The 27359-nt window shown below is 36.6% G+C and overlaps 1 protein-coding gene across 1 annotated transcript; it reads right to left on the bottom strand.

Moving 5' to 3' along the window:
- Positions 1-3085: 3085 nt before the first annotated feature.
- LOC128774685 (EF-hand calcium-binding domain-containing protein 13-like) lies at positions 3086-25985 on the bottom strand (the record flags this gene model as incomplete). Its single annotated transcript, XM_053893704.1, has 8 exons — positions 25751-25985; positions 24181-24231; positions 20436-20579; positions 18570-18641; positions 14273-14416; positions 10316-10387; positions 3537-3680; positions 3086-3203 (listed from the first exon to the last, which is right to left on the bottom strand). Coding segments are annotated over exons 1-8 (863 nt in total), but the record flags the coding sequence as incomplete, so codon positions are not given.
- Positions 25986-27359: the final 1374 nt, after the last annotated feature.

Below are 27359 nucleotides of genomic sequence, written 5' to 3' on the forward strand. Positions count from 1 at the left end.
AGGCAGCCCTTTCTGTCTTTATCTAAACATTTGGAAAGAATGACAGTGTTGTTGATGACATGCCAATAATTTGTTGCTTTACTAACTTAAGTGTTATTCATTTATATCTTTTTTTTTTTTTTTTCAACGTTTTATTTATTTTTGGGACAGAGAGAGACAGAGCATGAACGGGGGAGGGACAGAGAGAGAGGGAGACACAGAATCGGAAACAGGCTCCAGGCTCTGAGCCATCAGCCCAGAGCCTGACGCGGGGCTCGAACTCACGGACCGTGAGATCGTGACCTGGCTGAAGTCGGACGCTTAACCGACTGCGCCACCCAGGCGCCCCCATTTATATCTTTTAATCTCCCTTGTATCCAAGTTACAACTGTCTTATTATGTCCTCCTTACTTTTTCCCCTTCATCATACTTCCTAAAGAGTTCTTTATTAGTCTTTTGAAAGAACCAACTTTTGGTTATATGGATAAGTGCGTGTGTGTGTGTGTGTGTGTGTGTGTGTGTGTGTGTGTGTGTGTTCTATTTCACTAACTTCAACTTTCCACTTTGTTAGCTCCTGACTAGCACTTTTCAGGGGGATTGTACTGCTCTTTTGTTGTTTATGCTGCTGGTTAGCTCTGTAAACTGAACGTTTAAGATAAATTGTTCTGGAGGCGCCTGGGTGTCTCAGTCGGTTAAGCGTCCCACTCTTCATTTTGGCCCAGGTCATGATCATGTCAGCTGCGCTGACAGCAAGGAGCCTGCTTGGGATTCTGTCCTTCTCTCTCTCTGCTCTTCCCCCCCCGTCATACGCACTCTCTCTCCGAAAATAAATAAACTTAAAAAAAGATAAATTATTTTTGATATTTCTTATTTTCTAATAAAAGCATTTAATGCTATAAAATATCCTGTAAGATTGTTTTGGTCACACTCTACACGATTTGATACATAGTGCTTTCACTGTCATCATTTCTAAAATCTTTCAGGTTTCTTTTATTCTTCCACCAAGGAATTACTTACAAGGCAATTTGTTTTTCATCTTAAAAGCAACACTTTTCCTTTCTTTCACAAATAATTTTAATGTCACAACATCATGGTCAGACTATGTGGTCTGAATGCCTTCTGATTTTTAGAATTCACTGAAATTTTTATTTGTGGCTTAAATACATCATCTATTTTTGTGGATATTCCATAAGTATTTGAAAAGAATGTGTATGTTTTTAGGATATAGAGTACTCTAATCTGTTTCTGAAGTCAACTTTGTTAATATTGTCACTTCAATCTCAATCTCTTTCTCAATTTCTTTCAATCCGTCTATTTCAATCTCATCTTTCTATTTAGAATTCAGTGTTTACCTGGAAATAGATATAAATATGGTTGTGTTTTATGGGCATTAGTAGAAATCCAACTTATATAAAGCATTCTTTGTTATACACTTATTCCATTTTTTCCTTTCTTCATGGAACCGTATTATTACTGAGGTCTCTCTCTGATGAAAATGTAAATCTAGTTTACTATTATGACGTGTATGTATGGACCATATTTTATTCAACCATTTCCCCAATCATGGACTCATAGATTGTTTTCATTTCTTCCCTCCCATAATGTTGCAGGGAGCATCCCTGTACATGTCTCTACAAGAAACTTCTCTGGGCTATTTATCTGAGAATAGAATTATTGGATCATAAGAAATATGCATACTGAATTTGACAAGTACTGCTAGATTGCAATCTGGAATGCTGTACCATTTTACCTACTCACTAACAATTTGTGAGTATTGCTAACTCTCTTCATACACATATTTAGCTATGTGGGTTTCTCCTCCTGTATACTAAGTCTTATATCCTTACTTATTTTTCCAATTGATTTCTTTCTTTCTACTGCTGATTTGCAAAATTCCCTTATATTTGAGATATTAATTTTTTGTTAGTTATCTTGTAATTATCTTCTTCCAGTCTGTTACATGTTTTAGAGTCCTTCATTTACCAGAAATCCTTAATTTTGATGTGATCAAATCCTTTTTTACCCCATGGTTGTGCTTTTGGGGAGTAACATCTTTAAGAAGGCATCCATAACCACAAGGCACAATAGTTTTTCTTACATTTTCTTCCAACAGCTTTATAGTTTAATCTTTGAGATCCATTTTAACATTCATTTGATTCTTTGAAGGTTATTTTTGTATATGGTATGACATAGGGATTCTACTTCATTTTCTCTGCATTGTAAGGCAATTTTCTCAAATCAGAAGCGAAATAATACATCTTTTCCCCCACTAACTGATGATGTCATTTCTATCACATTCCGAGTTCCCATTAATAGAAGTCTCTACTGGGTTCCATATTGTGATGCACTGGTCTATTTTCACAGGTCTATATTAAAACAGCATTATGCTATGTACTAACATGTGACAAAGCAAGATCTTTATCTTTTTTTTCCCAAAAGGGTCTTAGCTATTCATAGATCTATAATCTTCTATAATGAATATAGCATTAATTTGTCAAGGTTCCCACCAAACTTATCCTGAGATAGTGAGTGGAACTGCATTCCAAGTACAGATTATTTAGAGAGAATCCACTTATTTCAATACTTCTTTTAAAACCCCAGTTTTAGGACTACAGTTCTCAATCTCAATGTCTGTGGTCCAAGGCTGTTTTAGTGTCCCCATGATAGAACTGTGCTGAAATTTCAAAACAAACCGAAAAAAGTTAAGCATTTAGCCAATGTTTTTCACAAGGAGATAGAGAGCAAATGTAAAAAAATATATATATGAAGAAATAAACAAGAAAGATAAGAATACAGAGGGGAAAAGTCATTAGATGTGATTTAAAAAACCAAACCTGTTACTTTGATTATAAGATGGATAACCCCATCAGCATTAGTGAGGACAAAAGAAAGAATATAGCAATAAAACACATGACAAGGAAGAAAGAGAGACAACAGAAATTTTTTTAAATAATTCAAGAATATTACAGTATGGAAAATATGCATCTATGTGTGAAAACCTAGAGTTTACAACATCAACTGAGTTTAAATGAGAAAATGCATAAAAGGGGGGTTTGGTAGAGTATATATAAAGTCTATATACACACATACCTATACATACACCAACCCCCAAAAATGAAGTTTCTGTTCATATGCATTTTGAATTTCATACTTACTGTGGCACTCGATAAATTCATCACTGTTGTTCAATTCTCTGATGAAATCCTTAAAACTCACCACTTCATCTTTTTTTAAAGAAGAAAAAAAGAAAGAATTTAGGTATTATTGTAAAAAGGACCATTTGATGTTATAACACCAGAGCTATAAACACAAAAATAATGGAGAGGACTGGTAATCCTATTGTGACACATGTGATATGCAGAATAGACCTAAAATAAAGCTGTCAGAGATGCACTTTGAACATCAATTCCTCTGATAAAAACCCATAAATTGATAGACAAGAAACAACTTTTAATTTCTCTTTTAAAAGATATATGGCAGTATATTTCCTTTGGCATTTAGAGTGAAACTTCTGAAATATGCAAAATTTGTTATTTTAAATTGAAATAATTACTCACCGTTAGGATTAGTGTTATCCAAAGTCTCCTTTATTTTATCATCTGTTAGATAGATTCCAATGGCATTTAAATTTTGCTGAAGTACAGGAATGTCTTTAAGTTCATTTTTGTAAATGTTGATGTTGTAAAATTGATTTTTATTTCCTGGGAAGAGATAATCACCTTCAGTTAGAAAGGAATTTTCATGTTTCTCCTTTATATTTTAATTTTTTTAAATGTTTATTTATTTTTGACAGAGAGAGAGAGAAAGACAGAGCATGAGCTGGAGAGAGGCAGAGACAGAGGGAGACACAGAATCTGAAGCAGGCTCCAGGCTCTGAGCTGTCAGCACAGAGCCTGACACGGGGCTCGAACTCACAGACCGCGAGATCATGACCTGAGTTGAAGTCAGACGCTCAACCGACTGAGCCACCCAGACACCCGTCTCCTTTATATTTAAAAAAAAGTGGGGAAAAAAATCTCCCAAGATATAAAATTATACTTAAGAGAAAAGGCAGTATTTGTATTTATTTATGTACCTAAAATAATTTAAAATAGGTGACAATAGGTACACAGAAATGTATAAATATAAGTAAGGAAACTGGGGGAAAGAAACAGAAGAGCAGCAAAAATAAGACAAAAGAGAGCAACAGACAAAGTACATTTCATAAGGTCATATACATTAAATTTTGCAACAATATCAAATGTGTATGCATCTAACAAGAGCCTTCCAAATATAGCAAAAACTTGCAGAATTAAAGGGAGGAATGCATGAACCCATAATCAGAACTGCAGATTTGAAAATCTCGCACTTAGTAATTAATAGAACAACTAGAATAAACATCAGGAAGAATTAAGGGCGCCTGGGTGGCTCAGTCAGTTAAGTGTCTGACTTTGGCTTAGGTCACGATCTCACAGTTCATGAGTTAGAGCCCTGTGTTGGGCTCTGTGCTGACAGCTCAGAGCCTGGAGCCTGCTTTGGATTCTGTGTTTCCCTCTCTCTCTGCCCTTCCCCTGCTCGTTCTCTCTCTCTCTCTCTCTCTCTCTCTCTCTCTCTCTCTCTCTCTCTCTCTCTCCCTCCCTCCCTCTCTCTCTCAAAAATAAATATTAAAACAAAAAAAATTTTAATGTTTAAAAAGAATCAGAAATTAGAATATCCAACAAAACTAGCAAACAATCTAACCAAATGATATTTATAGAACACTACCCAACAACTACAGAATATACATTCTTTCAAGTGCACATGGAATATTCACCTAGGTAGACCACATGCTAGTCTTTGAACCAAATCTTAATGAATTTAAAAGAATTTAAATTGTACGAAATAAATTCTCTGACCAAGGTGTATTACATTAGAAATCAGTAACAAGATCCCTAGCACATGTCCAAATATTTGGAAATTAAATAATATAGTTCTTTAATTTTTTTAATGTTGATTTATTTTTGAGAGACAGAGAGAGGCAGAGCGTGGGTGGGAGAGGGGCAGACAGAGAGGGAGACACAGAATCCGAAGCAGCTCCAGGCTCTGAGCTGTCAGCACAGAGCCCGACACGAGGCTCCGACCCAGGAACCATGAGATCATGACCTGAGCCGAAGTCGGACACTTAACCAACTGAGCCACCCAGGTGCCCCTAAATAGTACATTTCTAAATAACTCATGTTTCAAATGAGATATCACAAGGTAAATTAGAAAATATTTTAGGGGCGCCTGGGTGGCGCAGTCGGTTAAGCGTCCGACTTCAGCCAGGTCACGATCTCGCGGTCCGTGAGTTCGAGCCCCGCGTCGGGCTCTGGGCTGATGGCTCGGAGCCTGGAGCCTGTTTCCGATTCTGTGTCTCCCTCTCTCTGCCCCTCCCCCGTTCATGCTCTGTCTGTCTCTCTCTGTCCCAAAAATAAATAAATAAATAAATAAAAAGTTGGAAAAAAGAAAATATTTTAAATAAGTGATTATCAAATCACAACATATAAAATTTTGTGAGATGCTGTGAAAGTGCTCAGAGGGAAATTTGTAGTTTTAAATGCTGGAAAGGTATAAAATCAGTAGTACAAAAAGTAGTGGTATGAAATTCTTTTTTCTTTTTTTTTTTTTTTTTTTTTTTTTATTTTTGGGACAGAGAGAGAGACAGAGCATGAACGGGGGAGGGGCAGAGAGAGAGGGAGACACAGAGTCGGAAACAGGCTCCAGGCTCCGAGCCATCAGCCCAGAGCCTGACGCGGGGCTCGAACTCACGGACCGCGAGATCGTGACCTGGCTGAAGTCGGACGCTTAACCGACTGCGCCACCCAGGCGCCCCTGAAATTCTTTTTTCTTAATGTTTATTTTTGAAAGAGAGAGAGAGCGCCCGCGAGCATGAGTAGGGGAGGGGCAGAGAGAGATGGAGACACAGAATCCAAGGCAGACTCCAGGCTGGCACGGGGCTTGAACTCACGAGCCGTGAGATCATGACCTGAGCCAAAGTCGGACGCCTAACCGACTAAGTCATGCAGGCACCCCTGAAACTCCTTTTTAAAAAATTCTTTTTTATAGTTGTATAATACTCTACTGTACATAGAAACTAAAGTTTATTCAACTAACCTCCAATGTTTACACATTAAGTATTTTCATTCTTTTGCCATCTCAAATAATTCTGTAATGAATAGTCTTATGTATCTATATTTTCACATTGTTGGAAGGTATCTTCAGGGAAAATTCCTAGAAGCAGGATTGCTGGGTCCAAAGGTAAAGGCATATGTAGTTCTGTTAGACATTGCCAAATTCCCTCCATTAGACTGGTAGCATGTTAAATGCCCACCAGCTATAGGTAAACGTCTTTTTCTCTACAACCTAACGGAGTATGCTGTGAAGGTTTTCAATTTTTGCCAATCTAATGGGTGAGAAATTGTATCTCCATTTAAATTTGCATATTTCTTATTATGAGTAAAATCAAACATCTCTTAATATGTTCATAAGCCATTTAAGATCTTTTTTATGATTTATATATCCATGACTTTTGCCCATTTTTCTATTTTTCTTCTGTGATATACATTATAGTTTCTACCATATTGTTATTTGTTCTTTGACTTTACCTATGATATTGTATTAATAGATAAAATTTTTTTTTTTAATTTTTCCCAAGATGGATGTCAGAGAGCTTACTGCCTATGTTTTTTCCTAGATTTTTTTTTAAACGTTAAAAAAATTTTTTTTTAACATTTTTCATTTGTTTTTGTGAGACAGAGAGAGAGAAAGAGAGAGAGAGCGAGCATGAGCCGGGGAGGGGAGGAGAGAGAGGGAGACACAGAATCCGAAGCAGGCTCCAGGCCCCGAGCTGTCAGCACAGAGCCCGATGCCCACAGACCGCGAGATCATGACCTGAGCCAAGCCAGACACTTACCTGAGTCACCCAGGCGCCCTTCTTCCAGGAGTTTTATGGTTTCAGGTCTTACAAGTGCAAGTATTTAATCATAGTCTAAGATAGGAATCCAGTTTCATTCTTTTGCATGTGGTTGTCTAGTTTTCCCAACACCACTTATTGAAGAGTCTGTCCTTTCCCCACTATATATTCTTGCCTCGTTTGTCATAAATGAATTGACTGTATATGCAAGGGTTTATTTCTGAGCTCTCTGTTCTGTTCCACTGATGTCTGTTTTTATGCCAATACCATAGAGTTTTGATTACTATACTTTTGTAATAAAGTTTGGAATCAGAAAGTATGATGGCTCCAGCTTTGTTCTTTCTCAAGACTGCTTTGGCTATCAGGGTTTTCTATGGCTCCATACAAATTTTAGGATTGTTTGTTCTAGGTGTGAAAAATGCCATTGGAATTTTGATAGGGATTGCATTGAGCCTGTATATCGCTTTGGGTAGTATGGACATTTTAACATTATTAATTCTTTGACTCCACAAGCATGGAATATCTTTCCATTCATTTGCATCATCTACAATTTCTTTCTTCAATGTCATAGTTTTCAGTGTACAGGTCTTTCACCTCCTTGGTTAAATTTATTCTTAGGTATTTTATTCTTTTCAATGCAATTGTAATGGGATAGTTTTCTTAATTTCTTTCTGATAGTTTATTAGCAAATAGAAATGCAACTGGTTTTTCTATTTGATTTCATATCGTGCAACTTTACTGAATTTATTAGTTCTAACAGTTTTTTTTTTTAATAGGGCCTTTAGGGTTTTCTACATATAATGTTGTGTTATGTGCAAATAGTAACAGTTTTACTTCTTTCTTTCCAATTTGGATGACTTTTGTTTCCTTTTCTTGCCTAATTGTTCTCAGTAGGACTTCCAACACTATGAATACAAGTTGAGTAAAAGTAGTGAGAAAAATTACGGCATAGGGAATATAGTCAATAACACTGTAATAACATTTTATTGTGACAGATGATAACTACACTTATCATGGTGAGAAGTGAGCAATACATAGAATTATTGAACCACTATGTTGTATGCCTGAAACTAATATAACATTTTATGTAAACTATATTTTAGTAAACAAAACAAAACAAAAAAACTGGCAAGAATAGGCATCCTTGTCTTGTTCCTGATCTTAGAAGAAAAGCTTTCAGTTTTTCCCCATTGAGCATATATGTGGCCTTTCATATATGGCCTTCATTAAGCTGAGGTATGTTTCTTCTGTACACACTTTGTTGAGAGGTTTTTTTTTAATCATAAATGGATGTTATCTATCATAAATTGATGTTTGGCAGTTTCTATCAATTTAAATATGTATCCCAGCAATCCCATTTCTAGGTATTCAACTAGGAGAAATGAAAATATATGTCCACACAAATACCTGTACATAAATATTTATAGAAGCTTCACTCATAATCACCAAAACCCAGGAAACTTCAATAGTTTATCAATTGGTAAATATACAAACATTACATTCATGTAATGGAATAATACTCATCAATAAAAATAAACACACTGCATGCAAAAAGTTGATGAATGTAAAGTATAATATGCTATGTGAAAGAAGCCAGACTCAAATGAGCTTCATATGTTATGATTCCATTTACATGACATCCTAGAAAAGGCAAAACTTCAGAGTCAAAGAATAGATCAGGGGTCACCAGGAATGAGGGTTAGCGAAATGGATGGGCTACAAAAGGACACAAAGAAACTTCTGTGGGGATACAGTCTATGTGCTGTTTAGTAATGGTTACATGACATTATTTTTAAGAATTCAAAAAACGATATACCTAAAAAAAGGTGAATTTTACTACATGCAAGTTATACTGCAATAAATATAAATTTGCTCCTCAAAAATATAGTCAAGAGAGTAGTTGGGAATACATAAAAACAGAAAAGATAGGTATAAAATCCACTTTGCTAGGTTGGTCAAAAGTTTTAAAGTTGTCTTCTTTTCATTTTTCAATTTTTTATTTAAATTCTAGTTAGTTAACATATAGTGTACTACTGGTTTCAGTAGAATTTAGTGATTCATCACTTACATATGACACCCAGTGTTCAACGTAACAAATGCCCTCCTTAATACCCATCATCCTTTTAGCCCATCCCCCGCCCACCTCCTTCCACCAACCCTCAGTTTGTTCACTATAGTTAAGACTCTTCATATGGTTTGCTCCTCTCTTTCCCCCACCTTCCCCTATGTTCATCCGTTTTGTTTCTTAAATTCCACATGTGTGAAATCATATGGTATTTGTCTTTCTCTGCCTGACTCATCTCGCTTAGCATAATCCAGTCTGGTTCCATCCACATTGTTGCAAATGGCAAGATTTCATTCTTTTGATGGCTGAGTAATATTCCATTACATATACATATACATATACCATAACTTCTTTATTCATTCATCAGTCCTTGGACATTTGGGTTTTTTCCATAATTTGGCAGTTGTTGACAATGCTGCTATAAACATCAGGGTGCATGTGGCCCTTCAAATTAGTATTTGTGTACCTTTTGTGTAAATACCTAGTAGTGAAATTGCTGGGTCATAGGGTAGTTCTATTTTTAACTTTTTGAGGAAACTCCATATTGTCTTCCACAGTGGCTGCACCTATTTGCATTCTAAAAATTATTTTCTCATCGTTTATAATATTCTAATAAATTCAGGTCAGATATACCTAGTGAATAATCTCAGAGAACAGTATATAATCTAATATTTTTCTAGCACTATCAAAGTAAAACCACCCATAACTTTGAGTTTGGGGTAAACTTAGCAGTCTTTGCCATATAATTCAAACACAAGTTATATAAACTAATACTGTATTGATTTATCTTTAAAAAAATTTAATGTTTGTTTATTTTTGAGAAAGAGAGAGACAGGGAAACCAAGAGCGAGTGGGGGAGGAGCAGTGAGGGAGGGAGACACAGAATCTGAAGCAGGCTCCAGGCTCTGAGCTGTCAGCACAGACCCTGATGGGGGGCTCCAACTCACAGACCACAAGATCATGACCTGAGCCGAAGTCTGACGCTTAAACAACTGAGCCACCAAGGTGCCCCTATATTGTTTTATCTTTATATTGTTTCTTACTTACCTGTGCTTTATCTAATCCTGTGTGTTTTTTTAAAGATTTTGTTTGTTTGTTTGTTTACTATTTTAGGGAGAGAGAGAGCACAAGCTGGGGAGAAGGATGAAGGGAGAGAGGAAATCTTAAGCAGGCCTCATAATCAGCGCGAATGGATGCAGGTTGAGCCCATGACCCTGGAATCATGACCTGAGCCGAAGTCAAGAGTCAGTTGCTCAACCAACTGAGGGACGCAGACGCCCCAATCCTGTGTTGTTTTAACATGAAAACCACTGCCTGTCCTTCCACACAGAGCCAGTAGATACATATTAAGTGGAACTCACCTGAGGCTTTAGGCATGTTCAATGTATCACAGAACTTAATAAAAAATTCTTCATAGGTAATCTTGCCATTTTCTGTAATGCAAAGTAAAATGTAGATGAAGGAATTACTGCTTCTGAATTAATCTGTCAGCAGTTAATAGTCAAGTTATAACAAAGGTGAAAAGCCCGGGGGTCAGCCTGTACTGTTCCTTCTTCCTTAACTTCTGCATACATATGATTATCAATTTCTATTCAATTATTTCCAAATACTGCTTGAATATATCACTATATTAGTTAATGCCTATGCTATTACAATAGCATTGCTAAAAATCTATCGCATCAGTCTCATTTCTCTCCATTTATTTTAAACAATGCAGCAAGAGAGGTCTTTCTCTTTAAAAAAAAAAATCTGGTTACTCCTCTGAATAAAACCCTTCAGTAGCTCCTACTTGTCCAAAAACTACAAAAGCAAAACAAAACAAACACATGGTGGGCAGGCAAAGAGGCTATAGGCCAATATTCCTTACAAATGTGTTAACATCTAAGTGAAATTCTAGAAAATAGGGTTTAGCAGTATAAGCAGAAACTAAAGTTCTAGATACCTTTAGGACATGCATTTTCACTGAGGGTGATAGGCTTTCAGGAAGGAAAACAGGTTCTTGGAGGGGAAAAAATCTTAGCCATTACAATGGTTTGTGGCCACAGTACATAAGCAAATATTTATTTTTGGCATTAAACATTCATAGCGTGTGGGATGGTGAAAAAGACAAAAATGTCTAAAAAGTCTCCTTAGGGGAGTGATATTTTTTTTTAAAGGTTAAGAAACACTACTTTTAGGATAATGGTAACCACCTAAATTTACTCTGGAGAAATCTAAGAAAAAGGCTTAGAAATCCATAGGACCAAAGATGGCATCTTGATGTGGAACTCAGTGCATAGGATTTGGTGGTGAAGGAAAAGAAAGAAGCAGTTAAAGATGAAGTCCCTACTAAACAGTATCAAAATGTCAGAAGGCTCACTACCCCCACCTCCCACCCTCTGCCCCAAAGGTGCCATTACAGTAAACGGACTTCATTTACTTCAGTAGAAACTGAAGACAGAGCTCCACACTGAATGTGCCACCCAACACCCTCAACTCTTTCAACAAATCAGGATAGAAATGGACAAAGGAAGATTTGAGATGGGAGCCAACAACTCAGAAAATAGATTGTGTAGAAAGACCAAGTCAGCTCCAAAATAAAGACTCAAGTAAAGTAAAGGTACACAAGGTAGAATGGATATGACAAACTATAGTAAGGGACATAAAGGATAGACATGAAAAGAACCAAAAGGAAAAAAAAAAAAGGAGGGGGAGAGAGAAAAGGAAGAAAAAAAAAAAAAAAAAAACAACCCAATGCAAAAAAAAAAAAAAAAAAGTAGAAAAGTTTACAGCAGAAGTGACAGAGCCCAGAAATAAACCCCACATATGCTCAACTAATATTTGACGAGGCAGCCAAGAACATTCAATGGAGAAAGGATGGTCTCTTCAACAAATGGTGTTGGGAAACTGAATAACCACTTGAGATACTCCCCAAAATTACCTCAAAATGAATTAAAGATTTAATTGTAAGATCTGATACCGTAAAGAAAACATAAGGAAACACCTTTCAGACATTGGTCTTGGCAATGATTTTTTGGACATGACACCAAAAGCACAAACAACAAAAGCAGAAATCAACCAGTAGAACTAGATGCAATTTAAGATTTTTCTTTTTTTTAATGTTTATTTATTTGTGAGAGAGAAAGACACAGAGCATGAGCGGGGGAGGGGCAGAGAGAGAGGGAGACATAGAAACTGAAGCAAGCTCCAAGCTGTCAGCACAGAGCCTGACATGGTGCTTGAACTCAAGAATCATGAGATCAAGACCTGAAGTCGAATGCTTAACTGGCTGTAGTCGGATGCTTAACCGACTGAGCCACCCAGGCACCCCAGAACTACATTCAACTTAAAAACTTCTGTACAGCAAAAGAAACAATCGGCAAAATGAAAAGGCAACCTACAGAATGAGAGAAAATATTTGCAAACCATATATCTGATAAAGGATTATTATCCAAAATATATAACAAAGAATTCACACAGCTCAATAACAAACAAGCAAATGAACTATTTTAAAAATGGACAGAGCAATAGAATAGGCATTTTCCCAAAGAAGACATCCAAATGACCAACAGGTGCATGAAAAGGTGTTCAACATCACTAATCATCAGGGAAATGCAAATCATAACCACAATGAGATATTGCTCAAACCTGTTAGAATGGCTATCATCAAGAAGACAGGAGATAAGGATTTGTGATGATGTGGAGAAAGGGAACCCTCATACACTGTTGGTGGCAATGTAAATTGGTGCAGCCACTATGGACAATAGTATAGAAATTCCCCTCAAAATTAAAAATAGAACTACAATATGAACCATCAATTCCCCTTATAAGTGTATATTCAAAGGAAACGAAAACAGGATCTTGAAGACATACTCCTGTGTCTATTGCAGCATTATTCACAATGGCTAAAATATGGAAACAATCTAAGTGCTCATCAACAGATGAATAAACAGAGGTAGTGTGAAAATATACAACAGAATATTTTTCAGCCATGAGAAAGAGAGAAATCCTGTCATTTGCAACAAGATGGTAGGATCTTGAAGTCCTTATGCTTAGAGGAGATAAGCCAAAGACAAATGTTGTATATATCGCTAATATGTGGAATCTAAAAAAGCCGATCTCACAGAAAGAGAGCAGAATGGTGGTTACCAAGGCCTTAGGGGGTGGGGTGATTGGGGAGATACTGTTAAAAAGTACAAATTTGCAGTTAAAATGAATAAATTCTGGAAATCTAATGCTGTGCTGATCTAATGCTGTATTACATAATTGAAAGTTGCTAAGAGACTAGATCTTAAATGTTCTCACCACAAAAAAAGAAATTGTGATAATTACGTGATGTGATAGAGGTGTTAGATAACATTACAGTGATAATTATATTGCAATATATAAATGTATCAAATCAACACATTGGACACTCTAAACTTACATAATGTTATTATATGCCCATTATATCTCAATTTTACAAAAAGGAAAAGAAAAACTCTGTGGAGGTGGAGTGGTGGGAAAAAAAAGCTCTAAGTCACTAATATTGAGGATGAAAATGAAGGTATCATTACAGATGAAGCAGAAATCAAAAAAGATAAAAAGCAGATGTCAAGGACAACTTTATCCAATACATTTGAAAAGTCAGACGAAATGGACAAATTCCTATAAAGACACAGCCTGCCAAAATTGACAGGAAAATAGAATATTTTCTTGGTAATACCATACAATTTCAGAAATTAAATCAATAATCCAGAATTTTTCCATAAATAAAACTCTAGGCCCATAAGGCTTCACCTGTGAGTTCTGCTTAACATTTGAGGAAGAAAAAAATCTCTTACAGAGAATAGGAAAGTAAAGAATATTCCCCAACTCTTTTGAAAACATAGCAAAAATGATATTCAACAATACCAGTCATTAAAATAACGCAGCTATTTTGTACATTTATAAACATCTGCTTCCTTGAGCCAATGCCACAGGCAACACCCCCTGAGGTATTCCTGGATATCAGCATAGTTTACCTTTCAAAGGGTTAACACGTGGCGAAGGGCCTCACGGACTCTGTTGTACTCTGTGCATGGCATTCTGATTGAATACTGCCCGTGCCAGTCAGTTCACAAAGTGACCTCATCTCCCAAGTACCACCACCCACAGGGATAAAGTAGGCCCAGACTCACCCATCTGTTCAGTTTCACAGAGCTCAGGCTTGGCACACTATGATGGCACTGGTGCTCACCAGTCATCTCACTGCAGCCCCCCCCCAGGGTGCCCTCCATTGCTGTATACCCCATCCATACATCTCCCATCCCCACTGGTAGATGATGGCCTTTACAACTAGATGCGTTCAGACTACTAACCATGTTCAGGTCCATGTCTTAATACTTCATCAAGTAAAACATTAGCTGCATGAAAGTCATTGTTCATCAATAATGCCTTGAGGCTAGAGACATCAATTAGATCATTCTGGAGAATTTGAATAGTAATGAAGAGTAGCTGTGTAACTGAGAAAAAAAAAAAGAGCAAAAACATGCTTCAACAGCAGAAATAAGAGTACATTGTTCACTTTCACTTAATGGGCTTGAGTTGCATAAAAGAACTTTACATGAAATTACTAGTAGTTTTAAAAACCATTGTGTATTATAAAAGCCAGCAGTTACTGAACACTAAGTGCTGGAGACTCTTCTGAGTACTTCTACTTTACCTATTTAAGTCTATTATTACCTATAATAATTCCAAGATAGGCATTATTATCCCCATTTTTCAGATGAAGGAATTGAGGTTAGTGAGATTTAAAAAAAAAATTTTAATATTTATTTTTGAGACAGACAGACAGACAGACAGACAGACCATGAGCGGGGAAGGGTCAGAGAGAGACAAAGATGCAGAATCTGAAGCAGGCTCCGGGTTCTGAGCTGTCAGCACAGACTCCAACGTGGGGCTCAAACTCACTAACCGCGAAATCATGACCTGAGCTGAAGTTGGGCGCTTAACCAACTGAGCCACCCAGGCGCCCCGAGGTTTGTGAGATTAAGTGATTTACTAAAGAATATACTGGTATTAAGTGGCAGGGCCAGGATTCAAATCCAGGCACGATATTTCCAAAGCCCATGCTCTTAACTACTGTGCCTTTCAAGTAGACGTATGTAACTGGTCAACCATGATGCCTACAGCTACATAATACTTCATATGTGGACCCTGAAATAATTGTGAAGCATTACAAAGAAGTTTACATCAAAACTTTATTGCCTTATTTCACTTAAAGTTATGTTACAGAGACAAAAGAAGAAGAAGAAGAAGAAGGTGCTGTTTCTGTAAGTCGTGCTCTTTATATTTATCTTATAGCCCCACAAATCTTGACAGCCTTGGTCACTTTCCAATGCCTTCAAACAGTTGTGGTTGTTGATGCTGTTTAATTTAGTCCACATTTTACTAGTTGTTCTCAGCAGGAGTGTTGGTTTCACATAAGCTACTCCATCACAGTCAGAAGTAGAACCAGGTAACTCAAGCTTTATAGGTAAATTTGATGCCCTGCTCTGGTTGAAAATTACTGTTTAGGTTATTACTTTACTACAAAGCTATAGTGATTAAGACCATGTGGCATAAGAATAAATAAAAATCAATGGAATGGAACTGGGAGTCTAGAAATAAATCCATACATTTCTGATCAATTGATTTTTTACAAGGATGGCAAAACCATTTATTTAAGGGGGAAAAGAATGATCTTGTCAACAAATGATGCTGGGGTAACTGGCCATCTGCATGCAAAAGAATTAAAGTGGACTCCCATCTCACACCACATACAAACATTAACTCAAAATGAATCAAAGATTGAAATTAAAAGTCTAAAACTATAGGGGCGCCTGGGTGGCGCAGTCGGTTAAGCGTCCGACTTCAGCCAGGTCACGATCTCGCGGCCCGTGAGTTCGAGCCCCGCGTCAGGCTCTGGGCTGATGGCTCGGAGCCTGGAGCCTGTTTCCGATTCTGTGTCTCCCTCTCTCTCTGCCTCTCCCCCGTTCATGCTCTGTCTCTCTCTGTCCCAAAAATAAAATAAAAAAAACAAAACAAAACAAAACAAAACAAAAACGTTGAAAAAAAAAAAAGTCTAAAACTATAAAATTCTTAGAAGAAACATTAGTATAAATCTTAATGATCTTGGATTATGTTTAGACATGATATCAAAAGAAGTGACAAAAGAAAATATAAACTGGATTTCACCCAATTTAAAAACGTTTGTGCTTCAAAGGACACCACCAAGAAAGAGAAAAGACCCATAAAATTGGAGAAAAGATTTGCAAATCATCTATCTGATAAAGCTATAGTATCCAGGATATAAGAACCCTAACAACTTGACAAATAACCCAATTTTAAAATAAGCAAAGGGTATATATCTCTAAATGGCCAGTAAACACATGTAAAGATGTTCAAAGTTATTAGCCATCAGGGAAATGCAAAACAAAACCACGGTGAGATACTTGTGAGACTAGGCTAGAATAAAAAAGACAGACAATGTAACAAGTACTGACAAGGATTTAAAAACTTTTTTTTAATTTTTTTAATGTTTTTATTTATTTTTGAGACAGAGACAGAGCATGAACGGGGGAGGGGCAGAGAGAGAGGGAGACACAGAATCGGAAGCAGGCTCCAGGCTCTGAGCCATCAGCCCAGAGCCTGACGCGGGGCTCGAACTCACGGACCGCGAGATCGTGACCTGAGCCGAAGTCGGACACTTAACAACTGAGCCACCCAGGCGCCCCAGTACTGACAAGGATTTAAAGAAATGTACAATGCTGTTGGGAATGTAAAATGGGGCAGCTGCTTTGGAAAACGTTCCAGCAGCTCCTCAAGTTGAATGTAAAGTTACCACGTGACCCAGCAGTTCCATTCCTAGGTAGGTACCTGAGAGAAATGTAAATGTACGTCCACACAAAAACCTGTACTCAAAAAAAATGTACACATGTTCATAGCAGCATTATTCTTAGTGGCCAAAAAAGGGAAACAACCCCAATGTCTATGAACTGATAAATGGCCAAAGAAAATGTGGTATAACCACAGAATATTATTCTACCACGAAAAGGAATAAAGTACTCATTTATATTATAATACAGGTGAACCTTAAAAACAGTATGCTGGGGCACCTGGGTGGCTCAGTCGGTTGAGCGGCCGACTTCAGCTCAGGTCATGATCTCATGGTTTCGTGGGTTCGAGCCCCACATCGTGCTGACAGCTCAGAGCCTGGAGGCTGCTTCGGATTCTTTGTCTCCCTCTCTCTCTGTCCCTCCCCCGCTCTCTCTCCCTCAAAAATAAACATTAAAAATTAAAAAAAAAAACCAAAACAACAGTATGCCAAATGAAAGAAGCCAGACACAAAAAACCACAAATTATATGATTCTAGTTATATGATGTTCAAAAATCAACACAGATAGAAAGCAGACTAGTGGTTGTCAGTGGCTGGGGAGAGTGGGGAAATAAGCACTACAGGGTATAGGGGTTTTTTTGACGTGATGAAAATGTCCCAGAATTAGAGTGTGATGGTTGCACAACTTTGTGAATATACCAAAAACCACTGAATTGAACACCTTAAAAGGATGAGATTTGGGGCTCCTGGGTGGCTCAGTCGGTTAAGCGGCCGACTTCGGCTCAGGTCATGATCTCGCGGTCCGTGAGTTCGAGCCCTGCATCGGGCTCTGTGCTAACCGCTCAGAGCCTGGAGCCTGTTTCAGATTCTGTGTCTCCCTCTCTCTCTGACCCTCCCCCGTTCATGCTGTCTCTCCCTGTCTCAAAAATAAACATTAAAAAAAATTTTTTTTTTAAAAAAGGATGAGATTTTATGGTACGTGATTTATATCTCAGTAAAAATGTACATTTGATAAATAATGCCATTGATTATAAAGGTGTTCTAATTTTAGAGATATTCAAACGTGAAGAAAAAAAGACATTTGTTTCCCCAACGCATTTAGAAATACATTGTTGGCAGGGGTGTCTGCATTTGCGGAGAGTTCTTTGGTAGGTGTTCTCTGTAGACATGAGCGTTTAGGGAAAGATGCTGGTGTTGAAATGGTTTCCCTAATTTCAAGGAGCACGAGAGGAACTTTGGGGACAAAGACCAAGCAATTGTCTTTATGCAGCAGGGGCAAAATGATGTGGTTAGGCCACAGAAATGACCTGGTAGTAAGAATGATACAGGGATTAATGGCCCAAGCATTTAAAGAAACTAGATAGATGAAGCTAAGATTTCTATAAATGAAATCAATGGCCAGTCCATTTGGGTAAACCTGAAAACTCCAAAGGCCTGTCTTGAGACAGCACAGAGGGTAGTGGTCCTTCACCCAATTTCCACACCTGATTTAATTCATAGATCCAGAACCCCTTGAGTGAAGAAAAATTTATCTCCTCTTGAGGAAGGACTTTATATTAACAGCAAAGGTATTTACTGTGTATCTTCTTCAACCCTGTTTTATTTCTTTTCCCTCCTTTATAACTTTGCCCCATTTTCACTTGTTTTTTTTTTATATCGCATAAGCTGCTTGAAATCCTTTTTGACACTATAGAGACTACAAATTAAACACTTGAAATCCATTTAGTGATTTTTTTTTAAATGTGATTTCATTATCTTTATTTTACAGTCACTTCTTTAAACTGGAAGTATTCACTTACCTACGGACTCTTTGAAAGGTGGACTTCCTTTAATTCTTTCAAAGAAATCTTTTAAATTCACCTCATTATTATCTGGAAATATCAAAATCAAGCATATTGTCATTAAAACCCTGATACTCAGTCAGTACACAAAATAAAGGCTCTGATTAACAATACCTAAAATCTCATTCTACCTTATTTTCTCTCTCAAATGGCTGAAACTATTTCAATGTAATTTTTCATACTTTCAGGAACCACACCTATTGATCAGTTAATGATATTAATAGTTCACTTTTTTTGACTTCTTACTCAAAAGTAAGAACTTAAAATAACTTTTGAGTTCCTTATGTATACTAAGTATCCTTTTATGATGCTTCACATTTATTAACTAAAATATGCACAAGAATTCTATAACATGCTTGATGTGCCTATCCTTAAAAGATGAAAGCAAAGAGAAATTAAATAACTTGTCTAGGTCACAAGAGCCAGAAAGTGCTCGAGGCTGTATTTGAACTAAGGCAGTCTAAGGCCAGAGGTGACAATGTTAACTATTGGGACACACACACACACACACACACACACACACACACACACACACAGGAAATAAAATGCAGTAATGTAACCACAGCAGAAAATATAGGGCTATACCTACAACGAAAAGACTTTAACTTATAACAAAATGGCAAGCTGGGTAGCACAGGAATGATTACAAATTCCTAAAGATGCTGTATGAAATACTTTATTCTATAAATGCATTATCAAGTTGTATGAAAAGGAAATAATAAAACGTTAAGTGGGCACAGAGATCCAGAGGGGAAAACCAAGTGAATACTAAGCCTACAGCTATTTGGGGATACATATTAGATCCAAAAGCAGCAAGGTGCTTGATTTAAATGTTCATGCATATTCATAAAAGAAAACTTGGGTCCTGCTACACGGAGAGTTTGAATTTAGATACCAAATGAAACTGGGATGCTTAAAGAATTTCAATCCAGTGAAAGGGAGATTAAAATATTATATTCACTGGCCCATGTAAACACCAGGGTGACCTAAATCTTCCCAATTTTGAGAGGCAGTGGGTAAAAAAGATCACCTGTGAAAAATCTCCTGCAACTCATGTGGGCTTAGGGTCTAAATTTATACCACTCTCATGATATGAAAAACTCCAGGTCAAAACATAAAAATTGATTGAGGTCAATAATAATCTATGGCAAAAGCAATAACCAATCAATGCTGGGGAGGTACTCTTAAACCTAAGACATGCTCATGGGATTCCCATAGAAAAAACAAGCTGGTTAAGATAAACCCCAAATAAAAAGCCACCTAAAACTGGTAAAACTCACCAGCTTCTAGAAGTATTCCCACACGATTTGACACTTAAGAGTGGATGTAAATAGGAAAGGAGATCAAGTTCACAATACATGAAGTCAAAGATGGAAAACAAAGATAAATATGTGACCACTTGGAAACAATGATCAAGACTAAATAATTATTCTTCTGAGATGTAATGAAACTTTGGGTATTTCCTTTGGTTAAAAAAGCAGAATGGGACAAGCAAAATAAAAGGTGAAATTGGGTCTCCTCTGAAGAAAGACTGCAGATCAAAATGAAGCTGCTGATGTCATGTCTTTGTTTTATTACATAATGGTATTTTCCCACCCATGCTTACAAGAAATGAATGCTAATTATCTAAATAAGCATATGTAGAGTATGAACAGATAGATATGGTCAGTAAATAAATTAGCAGACTATTTTGGCTCTAATTTATATCAACCTAAGCCTCACTGCGACTGCCTTTAGCATTTTACCTCCATATAAAACACTCTAAAACTGGTTCCTATAAACAGGGAAAAATGAGCAGAATCTCAAGCCAAAAAAAATGCTCACCACCGATGTCACAATATTTAAGGGCTTCACTGACGTCCTCCTCAGCTAAATTAACATTCAAACTTTTCAGGGCATGCTCCAAGTTACGTATGCCAATCTTGCCATTATCAACACTTGTCAAGATATAAGCAGCTTCTTTAAATGCTACAAAGATAAATATATATAAGATACTATTATTTTAAAAAATGCAAAATAGTTTGTCCAGAGTCCACTATAGGTGAACTCTCAATTTAAGTATATATATTTAACTAAAATCTCTGCAGAAAAAAAGCAAAGTATTTTCTACTTGTAACTGACAACCTATTTATTTCAAGCAGCATTTAAAAAAATTAAGGGCGCCTAGGTGGCTCAGTCGGTTAGGCATCCAACTTCAGCTCAGGTCATGATCTCATGGTTCCTGGGTTTAAGCCCGCATTGGGCTCTGGGCTGAAAACTCAGAGCCTAGAGCCTGCTTCAGATTCTGTGTCTCTCTCTCTGCCCCTCTTCCACTTGTTCTCTCTCTCTCTGTCTCTTAAAACTAAACATTTTAAGAAAAGAAAAAAATTAAACCAAAAAATTATGCAGAATATGATGGGTTATCTGAATCCATTAAATACTGAGTAAGCTGTGACCCTTTCTTAAATAATAGTAACGTCCTGTACATGTAGATCTAAAGACTTCTATCAACTGATGAAATAAACGCAAAAAAAATGCTAAAATTTGAGATTAAGGCTCTTGATCTCCAGGGCCACTACCAGTCTATATTGTGCTTTTGTGTGAATTGAAAAAAGGTACCCCTTTCTATGTATCAATTACAAAGAGGCATACCTTGCTCTAGGTAGCTGCAATCTAGCATTGGTGGTCCCAGCCTGGAGAGCACAGTGGAATGTAGAATGCATTTCAGTCTCTACTTGTACCCTCTCAACCAGGCATCTTTGTGCAAGCACAACCCATACAACCAAATGTAGTCCTGTTGATACCACACCAATTTAAAATATAAAACATGATCATTACTGGGAGTTTCAATTTTTTGTCAATACCATTTCTCACCCCATTTCTCTCTCAACCCCAAAATGAAGTTGTCATGTAAGTTTCCATAGTCCGAAAATCGTTGCATTATACTAACAGATCTAAACCTTCAGTTGGAAAGAATACCATAATACCATTTTAGACCTATATTCATTTTTACTAACATTTATTTTATAGCTACTAAGACCAACAATGAAAATTTCAGCCCTCTTAAAGAGTTTCCTTTAAATTCCTTGAAGACAGGGACTGAATTTGTCATGTCTGTAAATAAAATTATAATACATTATATAGTTGGTACTATGAGAAAAATGTGTGCCAGATATGAGCACTGAGCACTCAGATATAAAGCACTGAGACAGTTCACCTAACCTATAACTCTGAAAAGTCTTATGGGTTGAGGAGTGATGTTTGAGCTGAGTTTGGGGGAAAAATGTGAATTTGTTTGACAGAAAATATACAGAAAGGAAACAGCACATGCAAATATATGGAACCAAAAGCACATGGAAGATATGGAACCAATTTAAATTATAATAAGTAATATGGCTACAGAATAAATACAAATGCAGAAGTGATGAGAGATGAGGTTAATGAGATAAGACAGATTTATTGTCATTCTTTAATTCCATAAATATTCACAATTATATAAGTCAATAATATAAAAGATTTGAAACAATGCCTAGCACAGTAAATATCATATAATATTAGCTATTAAATTAGCTATTAATAAGGGGCTTCTGAAAGCCAAAACTGTGCTAGGATCTGGAGAAACAATGCTAGGACTTGTAGCAAAATGAAAACATGGTTCTTGGCCCAATGATGCTTCCAGGCACGTAAGAAAAAGAATCATTAACCAAATAATCAAAAATATGACTAGAAAACAACCATATTTTAACATGGGCAGAAGACCTAAATAGACATTTTTCTGAAGAAGACATACAGATGGCCAACAGACACACGAAAAGATATTCATCACCAATCTCAGGGAAATGCAAATCAAAATAACAATGAGATATCACCTTACACGTGTCAGAATGACTAAAATCAAAAACATAAGAAGTAACAAGTGCTGGCGAGGACGTGGAGAAAAAGCAGCCCTTGTGCAATGTTGGTGGAATGTAAATTGGTACAGCTGATGTGGAAACAGTATGGAGGTTCCTCAAAAAGTAAAAACAGAAATACTATTTGACCCAATAATTCCACTACTGGGTATTTACCCAAAGAGAACAAAAACACTAATTCAAAAAGGTATATGCACCCCTATATGTTTATTGCAGCATTATTTACAACAGCCATGATATGGAAGTATCTCAACTATCTATCAATAGGTGAATGAATAAAGATGTGGTATATTATGGAATTTGACAAAACCATGGAAAAGAATGAGATTTTTTTTGCCATTTGCAACAACATGGATGGACCTAGAGGGTATTATACTAAGTGAAATATGTCAGACTGAGAAAGACAAACACCATATGATTGCACTCATATGTGGAATCTAAAAAACAAATAAAAAAAAGAAAAGCAAAATCAGACCTATAAATACAGGAACAAACTGATGGTGGCCGGAGAGAAAGGGGGATAATGGGTAAAATGGGTAAAGGAGAGTAGGAGATACAGGTTTCCAGGAATGTAATGACTATGTCATGGGAATAAAAGGCACAGGAAAGGGAATATAGTCAGTGATATTGTAATATTGTTGTATGGTGACAAATAGCTATGTTTGTGGTGAGCATAGCGAAATGTATAGAGAATCACTACACCTGAAATGAATATAACATTGTGTGTCCACCGTACTCAAAAAAAAATTTAATGAGAAATTATATTATTTTGGTCTTAATGAATTAAGATAATTCAAAGTTCTCTAATATTTTTGCTACTTTTTTTCCTAAGTAAGCTCTACACCCAACATGGGGCTTGAACTCATGACCCTGAGGTTAAGAGTTGCATGTTCTACCAACTGAACCAGTCAGATGCTCCTACTTTTGTCACTTTATAAGCTAAAATATATTGAGCATTTCTAGTGTCATTTAAAAAAATATTAATGGGTATTTATAGTATGAAGTAAATGCTATGAAAAAGACATAGTTTAATGAAAGCTTATAATAAAAGAAGCTGACCTCGACTAGCAGATAATGACAGGCTCCCTAGAGGAAATTGACATTCATTCAATTTTTTTTTTAATGTCTATTTTTGAGACAGAGAAGGAGACACAGAATCTGAAGCAGGCTCCATGCTCTGAGCTGTCAGCACAAAGCTCAGCACAGGGCTCAAACTCACAGACTACGACATCATGACCTGAGCCAAAGTGAGACACTTAACCAACTGAGTCACCCAGGCACCCCATCACTCATTTGAAAGATGAGTAAACATTAACTAGGCAAAGAGTGTCAGGGAAAACTATTCCAGGGAACAAAATACGCAAAAGCTTTGTAGTTGGAGTTCTAAGGAAATGAAAGAAAGCCAATGTACTTGAAAATGCAGAAAGCAAGGGTAATGGTACAAAATTATGCCAGAGAGCTAGGACATGCAGGATTTTGATCTTTAACAACAATGAAAAATGTTTAAAGAGTTGAAAATAGGGGGACATCACACAATCAGATTACTTTTTTGAAAAAAAAAAATTACTCTGGCTGGAGTGGGAAGAATGGACTAGGAATCCATTGGCACCTGGCAATGATCCTAAAAAATAACTCTTTCATAGGGAATGCTTTCTTGTATACATATATAAAGTCCTTACCATCTGCTGTTGGTAGTTTCAGATTTGAAGACAAAGCCTCTTTCCTAAAGTCTGCAAATTTAAATAGAGAGATTATGCCATAAGGAACGGCATCCTGATTTTACCCAGTTTGGAAGAAAACCAATGGATAAATTACATACTTCATTTCTCAATAACATTTAGCATTGACCATCCCCTTCTTCTCAAAATCCTCCACTAGCTTCCAGAATAACGTTCTCTACTCATCTTCCTCTTACTTCTTAGACTCCATGGATTCGTCAAGCTCCACCAAGCTTCTTAAATGTGGCTGAGATTCTAATGTTACAAATGCTTCCTTTATCCCTAAGAGAACAGCTTAATCCCCAGGCTCATATATTCAATAACATGTTTAATTATTATTCTGAATTGTCCTTCTTTAGTCCTGCCTGCCTACCTATCTATCTAATTCTGGAGCTTTTCCTAAGGACAAGGTGCAGTTATACCCTTCATCCTATACATTTTCCACAAAAATGCAAATTGATACAGAGATCTATTTGAGGGACAAGTGATAGAAACAAAATATGTCCATTTGCATAGATGGACCACATCGCAGTTAGAGAGCAGTTTAGAATAACTCACAACTAGTACAGGTATTACCTTGAAGCAAAAGGAGGTTAGAATCAAGATACATTATATTTACATTAATTTTTAAAATGTGATCCAAGCAGGATTAAAAAAATATAACTAACCTATTAAAAAGTACTTTCAAAATAGTAGGTTTGGCACTTTTACAAGATAACTCTAAAACAGAAGTTCTCAACCTGAGCAAAATTACATTTGGGGCCAGCTAATTATGTGGGGGAGTGCTGTCCTATACATTATAGGGTGGTTAGTAGCATCCCTCACCTCTACTCACCAGATCCCAGCATTCCTCCCCCATCAGTTTTGACAATCGAAACTGTCTTTGCAGATTGCCAGTTTTCCCTGAGACACACATCTGATCTCATTTTTTAGCTGAAGTTAAATTTAAAGGCAGGAGATGGCTTTCCAAGTATTGATAAAACCCATCTGGGTATATCCCAGATAAGAATATGGATGGATCAGGTAAATTCTTTGTAAATAGAGCAAATAGCCAGATCAACACTTACACAGAATGTTATATAGACCAATGGTTTAATTGTTCAACAATAACTTGTATTTTTCAAAGAGCCTTTCACCTAAAAGAAAAAGAAAGCTAGACAACTATTAGGACCTTTCTAAAATTCATAAAAGGAAAGGGATTAACTTTGAAATGAAATTACTCTAGAAAGAAACATTTTAAAGCCATATGACAACATATATAAATACTTTCAGACCAAGTTTACAATGCAGTCCAAGAGATCATCCAGGAATTTGATATTGTAATAACTAAATCTCCGTGAATATAGAATATAAGATATATCTCTAAATCTGATCTGTAGTAAATTGCATTTCAATACATTTACAGTAGTATTTAGGAACTAAGTATTAAGATTTAATTAATTAGTATTTGGTAAAATATTTTAAAACCTTGGATAAAATTTTAGAAGAAATTTTTATTACAAGTTGCTGGTTATCTGCTCAATCAACTCACCGTCGAGCAAGGAATCATCCAACACTTCTTGAAAACTATTATCAGTGAAGTAAATTCTATTGGTGTTTCCAAGTACATCTGCATAGTTGTCCTTGCCAGACTGATCACTTTCTTCCATACATTCCAATGTACTGATGATGTCATTCAATGCTACAAACACAGAGAATATACATACAACATGTAATTCAGTCCATGGATCTAAATTTTTGGAACATAACAGTAAAACTGATGGATTCTTCCAGTTTTGCACTGTCCAAAATGGCAGCCACTACCCACATGTGGCCATTTAAAAAGGTAGAGCAATCCGTTCTCCACTATAGTTTTCTATAGCCCCTTATCTTTATTCTTAAAATTATTTTGTTAAAACTCTGGGTTCTGCGTGGGCTATTCCTTTATGAACAAAAAAGTATGCCAAAGTTTCTCTAGTGATTCTATTAACGAGCTCACCATTTCATAAAAAATACCCTCCGTTCGTCACAACTGCTCCCAAACTCCAATCCTTCCCTTTCTACTTTCTTTCCCTACACCCCTTGCTCCTGTCAGCTCACTTTACCCAATTTAGAGAATCAGCAAAGCCTATTATGTTTAGCATGATAATATCAAACATCTGAACTAGGAAATCCATGACTGACCACCCCCCCCTTAATTAAAACAAACAAACAAAAACCTCTTCACATTTCTAAAGTACATGTCTAAAAAAATAATCTTTCAGAATTCATTAAGAGAAATATATAATAAATTACTTTAAAATTAGCTAATTTATGTGAAAGTATAATTTAATATATTATGTTGTTCCATGAGTTAGTCATTAGTCATTGGTAAGAAGTTTCAAAAATAGGCCATGTGAGGAATGGTTGAAAGGAAATCTGAGTCCAGAGAAAAGATGATTCAACGTAAAAGAAAGAAAATATAAGAGCTCTCCTCCCATCCCTGGAGGGCTACTGACGGGGAAGAGTCCAAATGTTAAGTTTGGGAATGGAATTATAAGGCAGGATTTCCATCAAATATGTGGAACAATTGACTAGTTCTACAGCTGTCCAAAAATTATGGAATGGGCTGCTTCAAAAAGTCATAAGGATTTCCAAGACAAACAGTAGGATGAGTGTACATTACGATTAGCCTGTCCCTGAAGCCCACTAATGTGTTTTTTTAATTTTTTTTTAATGTTTATTTCTGAGACAGAGAGAGACAGAGCATGAGTGGGAGAGGGGCAGAGAGAGAGAGGGAGACCCAGAATCTGAAGCAGGCTCCAGGCTCTGAGTGGTCAGCACAGAGCCCCACGAGGGGCTCGAACTCACAAACCGCGAGATCATGACCTGAGCCAAAGTCGGACGCTCAACCAACTGAGCCACCCAGGCACCCCTAATGCGGTTTTTAAATAAACATGTAAAAATCGAAAAAACTCCGTATCTAATTAACACAGAAACTATCAAATCCTCTACTATAGACCTCATTCTCTGACCACAGTAAACTAAAAATAAACAACAAAGAGAGGACAATAATGAAATTCAAATTCAAATTTAAAATTTTTAAATTCATTTAAAATTTTTCAAATAATTGCTTTAAAATTTAAGGTTTTTCTCTTAGGCAACTCTTACATCAAGGAGAA

Source organism: Panthera pardus, unplaced genomic scaffold (genome assembly GCF_024362965.1).
Source record: "Panthera pardus isolate Hobbes unplaced genomic scaffold, ASM2436296v1 HiC_scaffold_377, whole genome shotgun sequence".
Classification (NCBI taxonomy): domain Eukaryota; kingdom Metazoa; phylum Chordata; class Mammalia; order Carnivora; family Felidae; genus Panthera; species Panthera pardus.